The sequence below is a fragment of the Brassica rapa genome, chromosome A08 (assembly GCF_000309985.2).
Source record: "Brassica rapa cultivar Chiifu-401-42 chromosome A08, CAAS_Brap_v3.01, whole genome shotgun sequence".
Lineage (NCBI taxonomy): Eukaryota > Viridiplantae > Streptophyta > Magnoliopsida > Brassicales > Brassicaceae > Brassica > Brassica rapa.
This window is the reverse complement of record NC_024802.2, coordinates 15,712,226-15,730,444: the sequence shown is the minus strand read 5'-3', so window position 1 is coordinate 15,730,444 and position 18,219 is coordinate 15,712,226. Positions and strand designations below refer to the sequence as shown.

General features: G+C 33.4%; 3 protein-coding genes across 3 annotated transcripts; 1 reads left to right on the top strand and 2 right to left on the bottom strand.

The window, feature by feature from the left end:
- Nucleotides 1-291: 291 nt before the first annotated feature.
- On the top strand, nt 292-3,085 carry LOC103834921 (protein FD). Its single transcript, XM_009111012.3, has 3 exons — nt 292-2,320; nt 2,439-2,516; nt 2,704-3,085. Exons 1-3 carry the CDS (start codon nt 1,682-1,684, stop codon nt 2,773-2,775), a joined length of 789 nt encoding a protein of 262 aa, XP_009109260.1. The 5' UTR covers nt 292-1,681; the 3' UTR covers nt 2,776-3,085.
- A 1,564-nt stretch (nt 3,086-4,649) lies between these two features.
- LOC103834920 (thaumatin-like protein 1) lies at nt 4,650-8,345 on the bottom strand. Its single transcript, XM_009111011.3, has 2 exons — nt 7,430-8,345; nt 4,650-5,108 (listed from the first exon to the last, which is right to left on the bottom strand). Exons 1-2 carry the CDS (start codon nt 8,176-8,178, stop codon nt 4,958-4,960), a joined length of 900 nt encoding a protein of 299 aa, XP_009109259.1. The 5' UTR covers nt 8,179-8,345; the 3' UTR covers nt 4,650-4,957.
- A 5,213-nt stretch (nt 8,346-13,558) lies between these two features.
- On the bottom strand, nt 13,559-15,508 carry LOC103834919 (chaperone protein dnaJ 11, chloroplastic). Its single transcript, XM_009111010.3, has one exon. It carries the CDS (start codon nt 14,277-14,279, stop codon nt 13,794-13,796), a length of 486 nt encoding a protein of 161 aa, XP_009109258.1. The 5' UTR covers nt 14,280-15,508; the 3' UTR covers nt 13,559-13,793.
- Nucleotides 15,509-18,219: the final 2,711 nt, after the last annotated feature.

Here is an 18,219-nt window from a genome sequence, read left to right as displayed (position 1 = left end):
TTTTCTGGCCCTAGGCCTCCTTGAGGTTGTTCTGTTCTTGAGTTAGGTTGTTTTGTTTCTTTTCTTTCCGCACAATAAGTTGTCCGCAACAGTTTAAAATCTCGAAAATGGTATAAATTTAACATTTTACCAAAAAAAAAAAAAACATATATTGTAATCAATATTTCATTCGTGAACTAAAAGTACTGATTTTTATTAGTGAAATGAAATCTATCGTTTTTATATTAGTTTTTTAAAAATCTTTTTTCGGCTTACATTAGTTGCACTTCCTTTTTTGAGCAACTGGCAAGCATGTTATCCGTTTATATTCATCGTTTTAAACGATATTTTAAGACTTTGACCCAAAAAAACGATATTTTAAGACAGAGAAAGAAATCTGATAGAGTTTGTGACTGAGCAATATAATGCTGACACCTGTCCAATCCCATGAGACATGACTTGTCACGCTTTCTCCCTCTCATACAACTCACAAGCTCTGCATAGCTCAGATATATATGGGTGATGGGTCCGATATATATACCCAACTTGGAGCTTCCATTTTATTAAAATGTTTTATAATCTGTTGGCTCTAATATATAATTCCGTTTGTTCAAAAAATACATTTCCCGATTGACATAGATTTCAAATGTGTGCAACAATTTTTCTTTTTTTATAAACGGTCAAAGCAAGTGTTGGTAAACTAAAAGAACAACCACGGTCAGTGCATACAAACCAAAAAGTATCATCAAATATTGAAATTTTAATTAAAAGTCTGTACCATATACAAACCAAACGTATTTAAATAAGTTTAATTATTATCGATTTCAACAGTTGTCTGAACCTTTGTTTTGGCCTAATATCTCTATGGACAAGCTTATTCATCCTTTGTGTGCTATGCCCAAATTAGATTATGAAATGTTCTCGAGTAAGAAAAAAGTTCAGAACAATACAAAAGATCGCCGGGTTTCTCAGTTTTCGGCCACAAAACAGTAATTAAAATCGCAATTGTATGGAAATGAATTAGTTTATCTTGTTAAATAGAATCTCAAGAGGAAAAATATATATAATTGTATTACTATCAACTTGCAGTAAAGAAAGAAAGAATTTTTTTGCTAGATATGCACTTGGAGACTAAACATAGATACAAGCGGACACATAATTTCGAATACCTAGATATAGCATAATAGAAAGCCAATGTTCTCATGGTTTTAACTTTTAAAATATGTAAGTTTTTATAATATGCAATTGTGATTAGAAGAAGAAGAATAAAGCAAGAAAGAAATAAGTAAACACTTGAAAGTTGAACGTGATTCAAAAGGACGTGATCTTTAAAAAAGTGAGATTAAACAAAAGTTTTAATTATTTGCCTGTTTTTTTCAAGCATCTCTTCCCCACCCACTCTTTACATTAAGGATCATGACAATAGTTTACTAACTTCACTATGAAATTATCAACATTTTTATCTTTATAAAAAATCTTCAAAATTACATCAAAACTTTAGTTATATGGTTATGTAATTTTTCTTCCTCGTTTAACATTTTTTTTTGTTTGAATAGTTCCCATCTCGCTGTCTCTTCTTCTAGACCCCAACCATCATTCCAGAAATGACTGGTGAAAGTCAAGAAGCTCTCTAGTCTATTTCTCTCTCTCCAAGACAATTAACACCAAAGCCTAAAGTTGTGTTTATTAGTTCTCTTTTCCTATGTTTTCATCAGCAAAGCATCAAAGAAACCATAGAGTCTCTGCTCCAAACAAGAACAAGATTCTCAACAAAGTTCCTTCCATTTCATCCTCATCATCTCCTTCACACTCTCAAGTCCAGAAGAGATCTCTAATCACCATGGAAGAAGTTTGGAAAGACATCAACCTTGCTTCCATTCACCACCTTAACCACCACAGCCAACATCCACAACACAACCATGAGCCAAGGTTCAGGAGCCATAACCAAAACCCTAACTCCATCTTCCAAGATTTTCTCAACAGACCTTTAAACCAGGAACCAACCATACCCACAAGCCTCAGTGGCGATACCACCACCGTCACTGCTCTCTTCAGCAGCTCTCCTTTGGCACCTCCTGCAACTGTTCTGAGCTTGAATTCCAGTGCCTGCTTCGAGTTTCTTGATAACGAAGATCCTCTTGTTACCCCTAACTCCAATCTGCATAGCCACAATCACCTCACAAACGTTTGTTCATTGGACACCCCTTTTGAGGCTCTGGTTACATCCACTTCTTTTGGTAAGAAAAGAGGCCAAGAGTCTAATGAAGGTTCAGGGAATAGAAGACATAAGCGTATGATCAAGAACAGAGAATCTGCGGCTCGTTCCAGAGCTAGGAAACAGGAATGTGCCTCTCCTCTCCTCCTCAGCTAACCTTCTACTTGAAAAAGAGATATGACTTTGTCCTCACAATGAAATGATCTAAAAAAGTTTTTTTTTGGGTTTTGATTCTCATTTGCAGGCTTATACAAACGAGTTAGAGCTTAAACTTGCTCACCTGAAAGCAGAAAATGCAAGACTCAAGAGACAACAAGATCAGGTAAACAAGCAGAGAGAATTTTCCTGTATGAAGCACTCATAATAATAGTTCAATTCCTTATAGTTAAAAGTAAATAGACATCCTCTGCATTACTTGAAGTACTTTTGTCTTACACTCGTTTTGGTACAATAACATTTCGACTGGTAATATTCTGATACTTAAGTTCTTTGTGTGTGTGTGTGTGTAGTTAAAAATGGTGGCAGCAAATCAGCAACCCAAAAAGAACGCACTTCAAAGGTCGTCCACAGCTCCATTTTGAGAAATCTACATGTCCTTTATTTCTCTTTTGGGGATTTGAGAGTCTTTCATGAAGAAGTGAAAAAATGGAAAAAGTTTATTAGCTATAAGTAACTAAGGTATTTTTGTAAACCTAAGATATTGCAGGGGAAAGAACTTGGTAAAAAAAAACAGAAAGAGGAAAGGATCTTTGTCTTTCTATTTCCTAAGGCACAGGAACACCTGTCTTGGGCCTCTTTCCTCTTGTTCTGTCATTTTCTTATGCACTAACTTGTATTTTTGTAGTAATGCTACTTCCTCTTCTAATGTTAGTTTGAATTTTTTACATATTATGTTTTACTGTTTAACCAATTTGGTTCTCAAAAGAAGCAAAAGGTTCAAGTGACCAATAGACAAAACAGTGTTCCACTTAGATGATGACTATTCCAAAGAAAAGTGAGAAGGGGACCGACCTACCACTGAACATTTATGTTTCTCCCTGCCCCCATTATCACAGAAAGGTCCATTCCTTTGGCTGGCTACCATATAAGCCAACAACTTGCATTATGAAATTGGAACCTCCAAGCCAATGGGAATTAAAGTCAGCCCAATTTTTGGTTGGTCAAGAGAGAACATGATAGGGTTAGTTATGTTCTGCTCACCCCCACGTGTTACTTATTCTTTTTTCTATACTAGTCATCATCAAACACTAGGTGTGTTCGTATGGATTTGGCTTATCAAGAGATTAGTTTTATCCCTCTTTTGCTACACTAGTCATCATCAAAACATTGTGTTTGTCCAATAAGATTATTCTTGATCCACTTTTGGTTGTTGATGTTTTGCTGTGTGTTCTTTCAAGCAACCAAAGGTGGACATAAAGAGATAATATAGTGTGGCATTAAGATAGAGAATAAACATTATCAAAACTAGGACTGTGACTAGAATCTATCCCTCACAGTATACTTAGAGACTCTCGAATAGGCATCCAATACTTTTAAATCATGGTTTTTAGTTTCATTCCAGTCAATTAGAATCCTAGACTCAAATAGGGATCCAATACATTTGAAAGGATATGAGACCAAGCAAGTAATAAGTTTCTTGGCTTCCACGAAAGCTATTGCAGATCCAAGATTTCTTTTAATCAGCCACATCACAACTCAGACAAGATAATAGTCAGACAGAGTATCTTACCGTGGGAAAGGTGTTGCTGGTGTAAGAAATGAGCAAGCACGTTTTACCGACAGCTCCATCACCAACGGTAACACACTTTATGAACCTTTAAGCGCTCATTGCCTCCACAAACTTTCTCTACTCTTCTCCACCAATACCAACAACCTCACATCTACGCCCCCCACAATATGACTTAGAATCATCCACCATTACATTGATTCAGTTGACCATCTCCGCCACAACCAAAACCTTAGAAATGAAAAAATGTGGAAACCCTATAAGGAAATCAGACGTGACCATGAAGAAAGAAGATGAATGTTGTAGTTAACGCACGTGAGGACGATGAACTGGATCGAGAGAAACACTTAATAGAATCATCTCTACCATCAACCTCCCCGATTGTTTTTACTTCATTTCTCTTTTTACATTCTTTTTTATTTTCTGTAACACCTCTTTTTACATTCTTCTGTTCTGTTTTTTTTTTTTAAATATAACGTTTCTATGTTCAAAAATAATAATTCGTTAAACTGAAAATCCAAAAATTAACGTCACTCTTTATTTGTCCAATACAGAGATTCCAGCACACAATTTCTCTCCTTTTTTGTTTGATAAAGGGTTTTCTCACAATTTCTCATAATTTCTCTCTTAATCCAACAAATACAAGATAGATTATATGAACGAATCTAACTTTCAAACATATACAGTATCTAGAAAACGTAAAAGTCAAATAGAAAGGAATTAAGCGAATTACCAATCAACTAATTCTGCAATCAAAACTATTATATATAAGTCTCCTACATAACACCGTAAAGCCCACCAACATGTCTAAACAAATTACGAAGCAACTAATAAGTCATAACTATACTATAAAACTAATCAATCTAAAACAAATTGATCCTTAGCGCTTTAGGACCGCACACAAGCTTAACCGTTCTAAAAATAATCATCTCGGACTAATTAACTCTTTCCTCTGATCATCTTTGGTTGATGATCTGTTCTTAATTTCTCTTAGATGAATCGAATGATGCTGTTATTAAAATCAGACCGCACGGCTTTCACCAAAGGCGTTGAACCGCCCTAAACGCGACAACCAAAACACCAATCGAAAACACCGTAGTAGAGAGAGTTGGGGACGCGTTTGGAGATGCAGCAGAGTAGCTTACGGCTTCGGTCTCAAGTCCTCCTCCCTTCGTTGCACTCTTGACACTACAAATTTACACAAGACAATGCATCTATTTAAAATAACGTTTATATAATGTTCAAAGAAAATAACCTTTTATTTTTTGTTGGTGCAAAAAATAACCTTTATATCTTATATAATTACTTGCGATATCAATACTATTAAATTAGGAACATGCCCAGTTGATAATAGTTGAGTCCAACTTAAAATATAACTGTATCTAAAACTTAACTGCATAATGTTATATAACTGCATGTAAATCAATATGTTTTAATGTCCTATTTTAAAGGGATAACCACTTTAAGTCCTATTTTAAAGGGATAACCACTTTAAGTCATATTTCATATTTTAAATGACAATGTATATGGCAACAAAAAAATTTAAAACTATATTTTTGTATTTTTTTCATTATTTGGTGTTTTAAAGAAAATAAACCCTTATATATAGCAATACATGTGTAATACCAAAAAAAACCCCTTAGACAATTGGTCATGTACTATAAAAATATAAACGTTTATAAATCAATACTATTAAATTAGGAACATGCCCAGTTGATAATAGTTGAGTCCAACTTAAAATATAACTGTATCTAAAACTTAACTGCATAATGTTATATAACTGCATGTAAATCAATATGTTTTAATGTCCTATTTTAAAGGGATAACCACTTTAAGTCCTATTTTAAAGGGATAACCACTTTAAGTCATATTTCATATTTTAAATGACAATGTATATGGCAACAAAAAAATTTAAAACTATATTTTTGTATTTTTTTCATTATTTGGTGTTTTAAAGAAAATAAACCCTTATATATAGCAATACATGTGTAATACCAAAAAAAACCCCTTAGACAATTGGTCATGTACTATAAAAATATAAACGTTTATAAAGGTTAAAATTAATGCTCGACATTAAAAATACAATTTTGTAGCCATATATTTTTGTTATGTTTTTTGTTATTGGGTGTTCAAATAAAAATTATTTTTAGAATTTTAACCTTTTATTTGATTAATATAACACGTTATTTTATATAATTATGTATACAGTTACATTATTGACATCTCTTTCTATAATGATATGATAATTATTCCTCATAATTATAATAAACTTTGATATATTTTTTTCAGAAATTATTATCACACTACAAAAACATAACTTACATCTTAGCCCAAGAAATTATGATTTATTCAACTAGACATTAATTTTTTCAAATTTTAAATATTTTACACATACATTAAATTTATCAATTAGCAAAGCATGTGAAGTTAAAAATAGGGTTTAACAGGATTTAAGTGGAATTTTAATACAAATAAATATTCATATAAACTCAATTAGTTTAACGGGTTTTAAATAGGTTATTCGATTAAAAATATTTATTAAATGTGATTTTACTTAAAGTTATTGAAGACCATATTAACCCGTTTACATATATATATTTAACAGAATATATTAAAAATATAATTTTTCAAACATTTTTCAAAAAACATTGTTCGGTTTTCGGTGCGGGTTGGGTTTGATATTGGTTTTTGGATATAACATTTTAAGAACCATTCAAATATATAAGTCATGTCTAATAGAGTATTAGAGTTTGATTTTTGGGTCGATTACGAATCGGATTTTTTTAATACATATATTCTTGACTAACTATGTTAGATAACTATTAAAAAAATATAATATGTTGTAATTTTTATGAATAAAGTTTAAAAATAATTTCTGAAATACATATGATATGTATATTTATGCAACTTGACATATTTAATATAATTACTAAAAATTATACTAAAGTAAATTAACATTAGACATAAATATGATTAATAAACATAAATATAAAATTAAATCATTCAAAAAAAGTTTAAAACAAAAATATACCCGCTCCTATACCCGCTCCAAAAATATACCCGCTCTTGAAAGGGCGGGTCAAAATCTAGTAAACAAATTAAAAGAGCCGTGTCGAACCACACATGGGCATAGTTCACCGACGTTTGTAAGTAAAAAACTATTATGCCAGAAATCGAAAAGATCATATATTTTCTATTTTAATTTAATTTGATTTACTAATGTTGATATCATTATATTCCAACTGGTGAAAATGAAAATGTCGTTTTTCTTATGATTTCACAAATCGACAGAAAAATACGGTCCATTATGAAAACATTAAAAAGCATATGTCATCATTTTTATACGGTGATTTGACCTCTTCAATTTTTCAAAACGTTAACAAAAAAGTGAAATTATTCATCTCAAACATAATCAATTTGTACTCAAATATTCTAATTCATGTGTTCCACTTGATGATTGAAGACAATCATAACTTCTTGTAATGAATAATGAAAATAAATATTATTACCTTGGGTTAGGAGAAGGACAGAAAGTGATGACGTAATCAGCTCCGCCGCAAGTGAAAGTGCTAGTTCCATCGTCGTAAGCGTAACTATAAGCTCTCGGACACGCGTTTTTGAAGAACAGCGAGTACTCGCTTGGCTTACACGTGTCCGGCGTTCCAAACGCGCCGCTACAGCAATACTCCGGCGTCCCAAACGCCTCACAAGCGCTTTTGCAAGCCACTCCTTCAGTCCCCGTCGTCGCCACTTTCAGCTGAGCAGGACACGGGCCGTTGAGCTCCGCAACGCAGCCAGTGGTGGTGCAGTTCCCGGAGACGCCGCCTTGTGGGACGATCGTCATAGGGATGTTGTATCCGTCGACGAGACTGACGTCGTAGAAATCGAGACCGCCGGCTCCGTTTAAGGTGAATTCAGCTAGCGTCGCCGGAGGTGCGGCGCCGGAACCTGAGCATTCGACGGCGGATGAACCGCAGTCTCCGGTGACACAAGTAAACTTTCCGGTGGTTGGGTCTTGTGTGCAGAGAGTACGGCCCCAAATACGGCCGGACCAAGCGGCGGGGATTGGTATGACGCGTGTTTCAGTCGGGTTTAAAGAGAACCCGGTGGTGGGTAGAGGAGCGGTTCCGGCGCCGGAGAGAAGGCCAGGCCAGACGGTGTAGCTGCACTGGTTAACGACGGTGAAAGTGGTGGAGGAAACGCCATAGATGAAAACAAGAAGTAGAAAAAGAAAGAGAGAGTTTTGAGATTGACCCATTAGAGCAGATAGTCACAAGAATCTAAATATATGAACTTTTTTTTGTTTTTGTGTGTCGCCGGAGATAGAGACTTCCGGTGACTCTGTTTATGCTCTGGTGAGAGATGTTTGAAGAGTGTGAATATATATATGGAAAGAAAAAGAATATAGAAACTAGAGTGAAAAAGAAAATGGAGAGAGATTGGTTTTGGGGATTGAATCTTTTTAAAGGGCTTAAGATTTTTTTTTAGAAAGGTCGGTTTTCACGTGAGCCCATGCCGCCTTTGTCTATGTTAGTCGGCCATTGTGCCGTACAAGGTCACGTTATTATTCTTTTTGTTCATAAAATATGTAAGAATTTTTTGTTTGGATCATAGGAAATAATATTATTATAATGCTTGTAATTGTTTATACGTATGATTCGTGCAGTATGCCAATATGGGTTGCATATGGATATGAATTATGATCAGTCTTGATGTCGGTGATCTACATAGAGCTTGTCCCTTTTGATTATTTATATATACGTAATTGTATTCAAACGATCCATTGCATCTTTCGAATAGTCACAATACCCCATGGCCATAACTTGTTGGTTTGGTAGGTTTGACCCATCACTAACGTAGACAAATTTTTTTGTTCACCACTAACGTAGACTAATGTATGTTCATGATGAGTACATAGTTTGTATGTTCATGATGAGTATCATAGTTTGTATGTAGCCGGGAGAGGAATTTTCCGGTAAGGAAAATTTCAATGAAGTAGCTATTTTCACAAAAGAATTGAATAATATTAAACATAAATGTGTTGGATGAAAGAGGCGGTGAGCAGAAAAATGCTGAAAGAGAAGTCGTAGTGTATGATGCATCCTTAGATTCTTCTGCCCTCTTCTCTCTTCCAAAGGACGGGGTCTTAAGAGTATCTACTATCCACCCAAGTTGTGTTGTGTTGTGTCGTGTCGTGTCACTGTTAATTATTATATTATGAAAAGATGACAAAATGAAACATGTATAATGATTTTGATTTTTCTTGAGTAGTTTTAGTATTCAAATTGGAATGTAGAATAAAAGGTTCAGGAGAGGAATACAAAATTTATTTTATTTATTGAGTTATTATGGGAAAGAGACATAGTGGCTAACGTTGGATATGGATTTAGTAAGATTGTTATATGAATAAACGACAAGGTGTTGGGTCAACGACATTCGACGCTTTACCTGTGTGCGATGTGGAGATATATCAACATGGTTGGTTCATGCTTCTTTCATTGTTACAAGTTATTTATGTTTATGTACAACTTGGATTAGGTGCTATGTATGTTTCTTTCAATAGAAACTTACTCAATTCCTATAACATTTATATGTCGATTATGGCCTTAATCGTTGTTTGCATTTGCACTTACTTTTCGTTGGTGTGATATTTGCTTCAGCTGTACCTAAAACTACAAGTCTACAACATTTACCATTTTAGAGGTTATGAAACCGGTTTTCATGTTATCAGTAACATATTCCGGTTATGTTATATTGGTTATAAGTTTCGGTTTAAATAGGTTTCGTTTCTATGGTTTATGTTTAGATTCTTTGTGTTCAAAACAACTGCTCACTCTTTTGCAACCCAAGAATCTGAAATGGTATCAGACCAAAAATTCTTCAACTTTTCATTCATAATCCGCCAAATGTTTTTTTTTTCAATTTTTGTATTTGTTTTTAATCTCATTTGACTAACCATTTATTATAACCTTTACTTAGCCGAACTTAACCATCTTTAACATGTTCTCGTTTTGTGAAAACTATTCAAATGTCATCAACATTTGATCCCGAACCCCAAAGTTCTCTTATAAACCAACAATTATTCCAAGAGACATCTAAAATGGCAATGGAACCTTAAATAAATAATTGATAAATGCGAAGTGAGAGCATTAGGATGCTTTTGGTATATAGGATCCAATCATCCAAAGATATGAACACTGATGTTTAACCTAATCAAGTTTTATACATGTGTCTTACTATAGTCTAACCAATGATAACTCTTTTTAAGCAATGATAATAGTTGATTGTGTGGCTTTATATGGACAGGAAAAGGTGAACAACCAAACTTGGGCTTCCAGATACTTCCGTTAGGAAGATTCGTCATCAGTGTTTATTAATTTTGCTAATTATGATTGAAACTGTAAACTAGATTAAATAAATAAAAATTCTAAAAAATGACAAAGACATTCTCTAAATGGCTGGTGGTGGTGTATAACAGGTAACAATATCAACATATCAGAATGGGATCATTCCTTAAACTCGTTCAGTACTATACTGTCTAAGAAACTATATTCTATGTACATGTACATTTGTTATACTTTTGTTTGACTGACATCATATCCGATTGTGTAATTTAAAACAACATATTCTAAGGAGAAATAGGCATGCTAAAACAAAGAGACAATCAATCAAAACAACTCTATTTAAGTTATGGAATAATGATTTGTGCAATTCTAGTTTGTATACAATGTTGTATTTTAATAATACAAAATTTAAATGATTACAATTTTTAATTTCAAAATAATAAAAAGTTGAGAAAATAGCTATTTAACAGCTTAGGGAGAGTTTGATATTAATCCATCAGATGACAAAAAAACAGCTTAGGAGAGTTTTGAACAATGAAATGTTTATGAATTTTATATTGTTAAGCTGTGACTGAATGTGTTAAAAATAAAAAGAAGAAGAAGATGTGACTGGATAAATTATATTGGGCCCAAGAGACATTGCATTCTTTTGGGTAAGGCTAGTTGGGTTTTCTACAAGTGTGTGGTGACATCGAATGTTAAAAGTTAAAACCAACCTTATTTATTTCTGCGCCATGTTTCATATTTATATATTGAGATTCTAAAAAAGACTACGTTTATGATTTGATTAAATAAATGTTTTCTCTTCTTAAATGTACTCTATAGTTATAGGCTTTTAGTTATAATCAAGAAAGATTGTAAGTACTATTCCTACTAATTAAAGTAGCATTAAAGATATTACAAAACACGTTAAAATTACTTTTATACAAGAACTAAGAGTGTTCTCCGCGGGTGCTTCCTCGTTCGTTTGTTCATTCGTAATAAATAAGTGAATAGATTAGTTTTATAACATACAACTTTTTCTCTCTCCAAAACGAATACATCTGGTTACAATGAATATTTTTTTGGGCAACAGTTACAATGAAAAAAAAAAGTTACAATGAATCTAATCAATCTATAGATCAAAAAATTGAGCATGTCTCTCAGCCTAAACGTCCAAAATATATATGCATAAAAAAAAAGATAAAAACAGCTATGATCATAATTAATGGAAGTTCTTAGAGATGAAGTTATTAGCGTAATTTAAGAATCGGTTTTTAATTTTAACAAATAAAATGTTAAGAACCAATTCTTAAATACTTATTTAAGAACTGATTATATTTTTCTTTATTAAAATTAAGAACGGGTTCTTAAATCCCGTTAGGAACCTCACTCTTAAGAACTCTTGTTAATCATGTTTTAAAAATGTTCAGCACAGTACTACTTGAACTTAACTTTCACGTGATTTCCTTTAGCTTCTAGATTACAGTACGCAATATTTATATTAGGATTTAGTCCCAGCAAATAAGATGAAATACGGCAATAGTTTATGGCAGAAGAAGATCCAAGAGAACCTCCAACAAGGAATCTCAAAAAAATTCTAAAGTGAGTATTTAAGAAAAAGAAAAGAGAGAGAGTAGAAAAGAGTTTTAATGTTTAAACTTTTTAGAACTCCATTAAAATTTGATATCACATCTGTAAACAATAGATTAGTTAAATTATTGTTTTAAAATTAACTTTTAGTTATTTTATTATAATTTATTATAATATTAATATGTTTTTTAAAGAAATTCTCTAGAATTTTTATTGTCGGAGTTGCTCTAACAATTTAGAGCATTTTCAACTCTATTTTATTTTCCACTTTAAAATAAAGTTTAGAATAAACATATTCTAATTGTACTTTACTTTTTATTCTATAATATAATAAAAATGAATTTACTTTATATTTAAAGTAAATTGTTTATTTTTTTGTTCATAATTCTATTTTTCGCTTTAAATAGAATATTATTAGAGTATACTCAATTCTATTATAAATTTATTATTTTTTAAAATAAAAAATAATGTAAACCATTGAAAATAGTATTACATGATTACATGAGTTACTTTTCTTGTTTCCGCAATCTAGCGGGGTATACTTTTGTCGCCTCTAGGCCCCAATAAACCTAAAGATGACGTGCGAGTTATTATTATAATCATTTATCAACAAAAGTCATGCATATAATATTCAACTCAATAAAATTATTCATGCTTTTGTCCCAATAATGCTTCCAAGTTCCATCTCACCATGTCTAACATTCAATCCTATTTTTCTTCATGTAACATGCATGAGTTGAATGGGTTTATATCCCAAATGTCAAACGATATAAATAAAAGAAAGATTGTGTGGACATATCATATACATATGTATACTCATGAGTTGTAACAATAGCTTAACAATTTGAGCATATAAGTAGAATGAGAATCGCACCAAACAAGGCGGTGCTACAATTTTTGATATCAGATTTTTTTTGTTTCTGTGACCACCCAGCTGAATAGGTACACAATCGTAGTGGCGGAGCCACCTTGTTACGAGGAGGATCAATTGACCCGTGTGATTTTTGACAAATTTTACTTTTATGCTTATACGATTTGCATTTGATAGACAATTTAGTATTATGTAAGTAAAATTGACCCTCATGAATCATGATCTAAGTCTACACATTCTCTTTGAACCTGTTCAATAAAATTTTATGTTTGGTCATTTGATTATATGAATATTGACCCTAGTGAAACACAATTCTACCTCCGCCACTGATCGTAATGTATTGCTATAATATTAGAATGATCGATAAAAAGAGGACTCGGGACGGGATGTATTGCTATAATCAGGTTGGCCTCCACATTTACTAACTCTGAATCTGTCAACTAGCGCTTGAAATAACTCTAAAAATGATGGCTATGTTTGGTTCACATTGAAGAAATCTTCTTTCATTGGCCATGTTAACGTGTTGTATAATATATACCAGTCATTTTGTGGGCCAGATGATAAAATAACTTATGGATGCATTCTATTTCTTTTTTTTTTGTTAAATTGGATGCATTCCATCAAATTGGACTCGAAATGTATTGTTACAAACCGACATCGGTATATTATAAGCAAATCATATTATATAATTTGTTTCTTGATTATTGGTATATTATAAGAAAATGATAACGTCAGTCATACAAACAAAACCTTAATCTTAACGTGGGCATAATTCATATAAGATTTGTTTCTTGATTACTTTGAATTTGCATGGAAATGGGTGTATTATAAGTTCTTAAACAAACATATTCTAAATTAATTTATAGATAATCAATCATAAGAGCGAAATTAGACTGAGTATATATTTTTCATTGACAATATAGGATCATTCACAAGGTAAAAAACACGGAGATCCTACGTAACACGGAACCAACGTTATAGCACAATAATCCACGTCCGTGTCAGCTATTTACTAATAGTATTAATTACGACGTTAAGCCCATAATTATCGCTGCCTGTTTATAGCACGGTCACCGAGTCAACTCGCTACCAGCACTGATCAGTTTCCCAGTTCCGACCAACGTAACTTCCCATCCCGGAGGTACTGACGGTCAAAGGACGGCTCCTCCGAAGCATCCTCCGATCGTAAAGAGAGCGTTTCTCAGGATCAGAAAGCGTACAGTACGCCGCGTGGATCTTCATGAACTCATCCCCCGAAGAAGAAGAGCTCGTCCGATCAAGTCCCGCCACGTCGGGATGGCAGATCCTGGCCAGTCTCCGGTAAGCCGATTTAATGTCCTGGGGGCTCGCGCCGTGAGGAACCTCAAGAATCTCGTAGAGCGAAGCGGTGGCCGTCGTCAAACGCCGCTGTAGCTGATGCAGTCTGGGAGAGTCCTCCGCGCAGGTGTAGGAGCACGAGGCGGAGGCGAGAAGAGGCGAGATCTTAGTTGTGCGAGATGGCGGAGATACGGGGGAGAGAGGCGGAGAAGAGAGGAGTGTATGAGCGAAAGAAGTTGGAGAAGAAGAAAACATCTTTCTGCTATGAAACGGCTGCGTTTGTTGTTTTTGTTGGAGAGAGGGAAAGTCAGACTGAAGAAGTAGTGGAAGGATCGGATCTATTTATAGGGGAAGAAGCGATTAGTCATCAATTGCTTGATTAATACTCAATTAGTGTTTTTAATTACATGCTACATAAAAGGTTAAGTGGCTTATTAAAATACTAACGGACAAGAGGATTATAAGGCCGATCGGGTGAAGTAGAGTTAGTCCGGTCGGATCCTGAAGAGCTTATCTAGTTGGAATTATTGCAGAATGTACGTAAGATCGCTGTGGCTGTAATTGTCATATTAAAAATTAGATGAAAAGTAATTTGATTTTTATTGAACCTCATCAAGACATCAAGTAATTTGATTTTTAATAAACTATGATTTTAGTGATATATTTTAATTTAAATACATGCAACTTCTAAATTATAATGGAAATTCGAAACCGGATTCTTCTCACAAGGGTTCTATTCATGATTGTCTACTTGTATGGAAACGTTATTTCGACCATACATTGTTTGTTGGATACTGAGAAGACAGAAATAGATTTTTAGAAGGTTGATGAAAAGTCTTTCTATACATCTAAGGTTTGCCTCCCACCATACAACCATATACTGTTAAATATTTATGCGATTTTCTTATTATCCGGGGAGAAATTTCTCTTCGCTAGATTACACAATAAAATAAAAATCAAGTAATATGCATACATTCTCAGATTTATCTTCTAACCGAGAGATTATGGTTCTCTCATTCAAGGAAAAGTCGGTTATTTATTTTATTTTCTTACTAATTACTATTCGTTGAAGAAAAGTCCACTGAATTATTTTATTTATATGGTGTAATAATTATTTAGGAGGAGGAGGTAGTTCAAAAGAACCGGAATCACGGATGGAGATTATTAACCTCATTTTTATAAGTGTCAAATCATTGAACTTTGACTTAACCTAAGCTTCGTGACAAAAAAGAAATACTTAACCTAAGCTTTTGAATTTTAATGTGCATGGTAACTTTTGAAAGAACAAAGTCAATTCACGTGGAAGTTTCAGTAAATCCAACAGTGATAGATTATCTAGTAACCAAATGATCCAAATAAGTGTTATTTAAACTGATAGTTTCAAAGATAATCACAAGTTTAAGTTGTTGTCAAAACCATTACTTTGATATGTCTTAAACAGTTAAACGGGAACTTATGAAAAATTTCCCTTAGGCATTTTTCAAGTTGATCTCGTAGAGAGGCTAAGACCATCTCCAATGTATTTTTTGTTATTTTCACCTCTAAAATAGAGGAACTCTATAATAGAGATGGGATATGCTTCAATGTATTCCTATAAAATAGTAATCTATAAATGTAGAGTAAAAAATAAAGGAATGCTATTTCTTCCTCTATAAATAAAGGAAAAAAATAGAAATTTCTATTATAGAAGAAGAAATAGAGGTGGGTTGGAGCAATTTCACCTCTAAATGCTATTATAGAAGTGGAAATAGCTATGGGTTAGAGATGCTCTAATAGAGCATATTTTGGTTATAGAAGATGGTGATTGAGTGATTGTTTTAAGCAAACTACTGTAATCTCTACTTCTCCAACCACGTGTTTGATCATCTTTGATACCCAAAACACGTGCCGATAGCTTGCTATCAAATTCCAATTGGTGTGGTTAGTGCCGGTCGAATCAATTCTTTTTCATAAAACTTTAATTTATCTAAATCTTGTGGATCATACTCATTCGATCAGTCTTTTTTTTTTTCCTTTACCTTTAAGCTTAACTGTGAAGGATGATCAACACTTTCAACAAAAAATAAAGACACATTGTTCCGGTTTTAAAATTAATCAAAGAAGGATTATCTTCAAGACTTTTGACATCTTTAAAAGCCAAATAACGTAACTTTTCTACTTTGTATAAAACAATCGTAACTTCGTAAGTGACGTCAGAAGATTGACACCATTCCCTTCTATTACTATAAGCAATTTTGTGCTTTCTCGTCATATTCCATTTATATATAAATTAAAATAATACATAACTACATTACACATACATACGTGTACGCCCTGTTTGAAAATACGCTAGGCGCTAGTCGGACGGCAATTCCGGGCCTAACGATTTATCGAAAACTCGGGGATTAATCGGGGTATATACGGGGACTAATTTTATTATTATTTTATTTATTATAATATTTAAATTAGATATATAATATAAATATAGTAGAATGTAATAGTTTTTGGTATGTTATTATCGAAATTTATATTTATTTTGTTTAACAAAGACTAATTATTAGCAAAGATGAGTGTCATATTTTTATTTTTTATTGAAACAAAGTTTATATACAAGGAAATATATGCATAAACATCAAAACACGCCTTGGTCTGCTGGTGTTTGATGATGTTGATGTTGTATAAGGTACCGGGTTCGAACCTCGGGCATGGCTTATCCAATTTTAGGTAAAAAAATTTTAGAAACATACGAAACAGAGTCCCACATCAGTAAACTTTAAAGAGGGAAGCTGATGTAGACGCCTATAAGTAGTCATTCAGGGTTGGTTTCGAAAATTGCATTCGGGTTTCAATCTATAAGAAGCCCAATAGTTTAAATTTGTTCGACCTTTTAGGCGGTTAAAAATCGGTTTCAAACCGATTAAGCGGTTATTTGACCGATTTGTTGGTCAACCGAGTAGTTGAACCGTATTGGCCTTATTCGCCGCGGTTGCTTGCCGCCGAGCGCCGAGCCGGACGCCTACTCAGCTAGGCGTCCGAGTTTTAGAACAGAGCGTATACGTATTCCATGTGAATAAGTAATATACCTGATTATTATATTTCTGCGACTTGTACCATTAGTATATTACCATATCGACATTTAGCAATTTACAGCGTTACAAAGCTAAAAGTTAATTAATTAATCACATGAATGAAGCGATTACATTATAAAATGATAGAGACAGGAACGTGAAAGAAGCTAAATCCAGCAACGTTACACATTGGTCAACAAGGCTCGAGAGATAGAAGCAATAGCTATATACCGACACCGATAAGGTTCTGCGTACGGACTACGTACGGTGTACCTTAGTTCAGTAGATTCAATCCCGCGTTTCTGACTAGTACATTATCATCACCGGTTTAGTGTCTCGGAATTTTGGTGACGCCCATATTTGAATAAGTATAACCACAGCTTTGTGACATGAGCTTTTTTATGTCTTTTTGCAGAGAGGTAAGCTTGTTTTGCATTAGGTTCTGTATTCTTTGCCACACCTGACACTATTAAGGCAAAACAGCTTACCTCTGACTGAGTCTCTGACTTGGTTAAACGTTCTTTTGTTTTGGTGTTCTTTCTAGAAAAACATCATAAAACGAAAAGAATACCATAATTGTAAGTTTTTTTTTTTTTTTTTTTGAAAAAAGGGCTCATAATTGTAAGTTTGTCATCAATATTGTTTGCTACCTAAACCATTTGAGAAGTTGACACATGTACTTTCCACTTTCCACCATAATTGATTAAGAGCACATGGACGCAGTCTCAGCAGAGATCTCTAGATAAAAAAGGTAGCCAAGTGGTTAGAAACTCCGAATCAATCTTAAGATCTGATGTGATGGCTGATACCTGCGGGGAAAATGTTGTTTTTTGTTGTCGATTGGCTCCATTCTCTATCGCGTATCACACACTATCGTAGTTTCGGTTTGTACGGCCGGAAGAGATGTTCGTTTACTTTTTTTTTTTTGAACGAAGAGATGTTCGTTTACTTTTGATCCTCTTTTTGAGTCTTGGACTCCAAAAACTTCTACGGCGGACTAATAATGATTTACTAGGTAATAACCCAAAGGAGTTAAATAGTTTATTAGATTATTTATTGTATGTTATTCCAAAAGATTTGTTATATGGAGAACAAATAAATATTTTCAGTATTTTGAATATTTTCTGTTATTTTTAGATATTTACTTG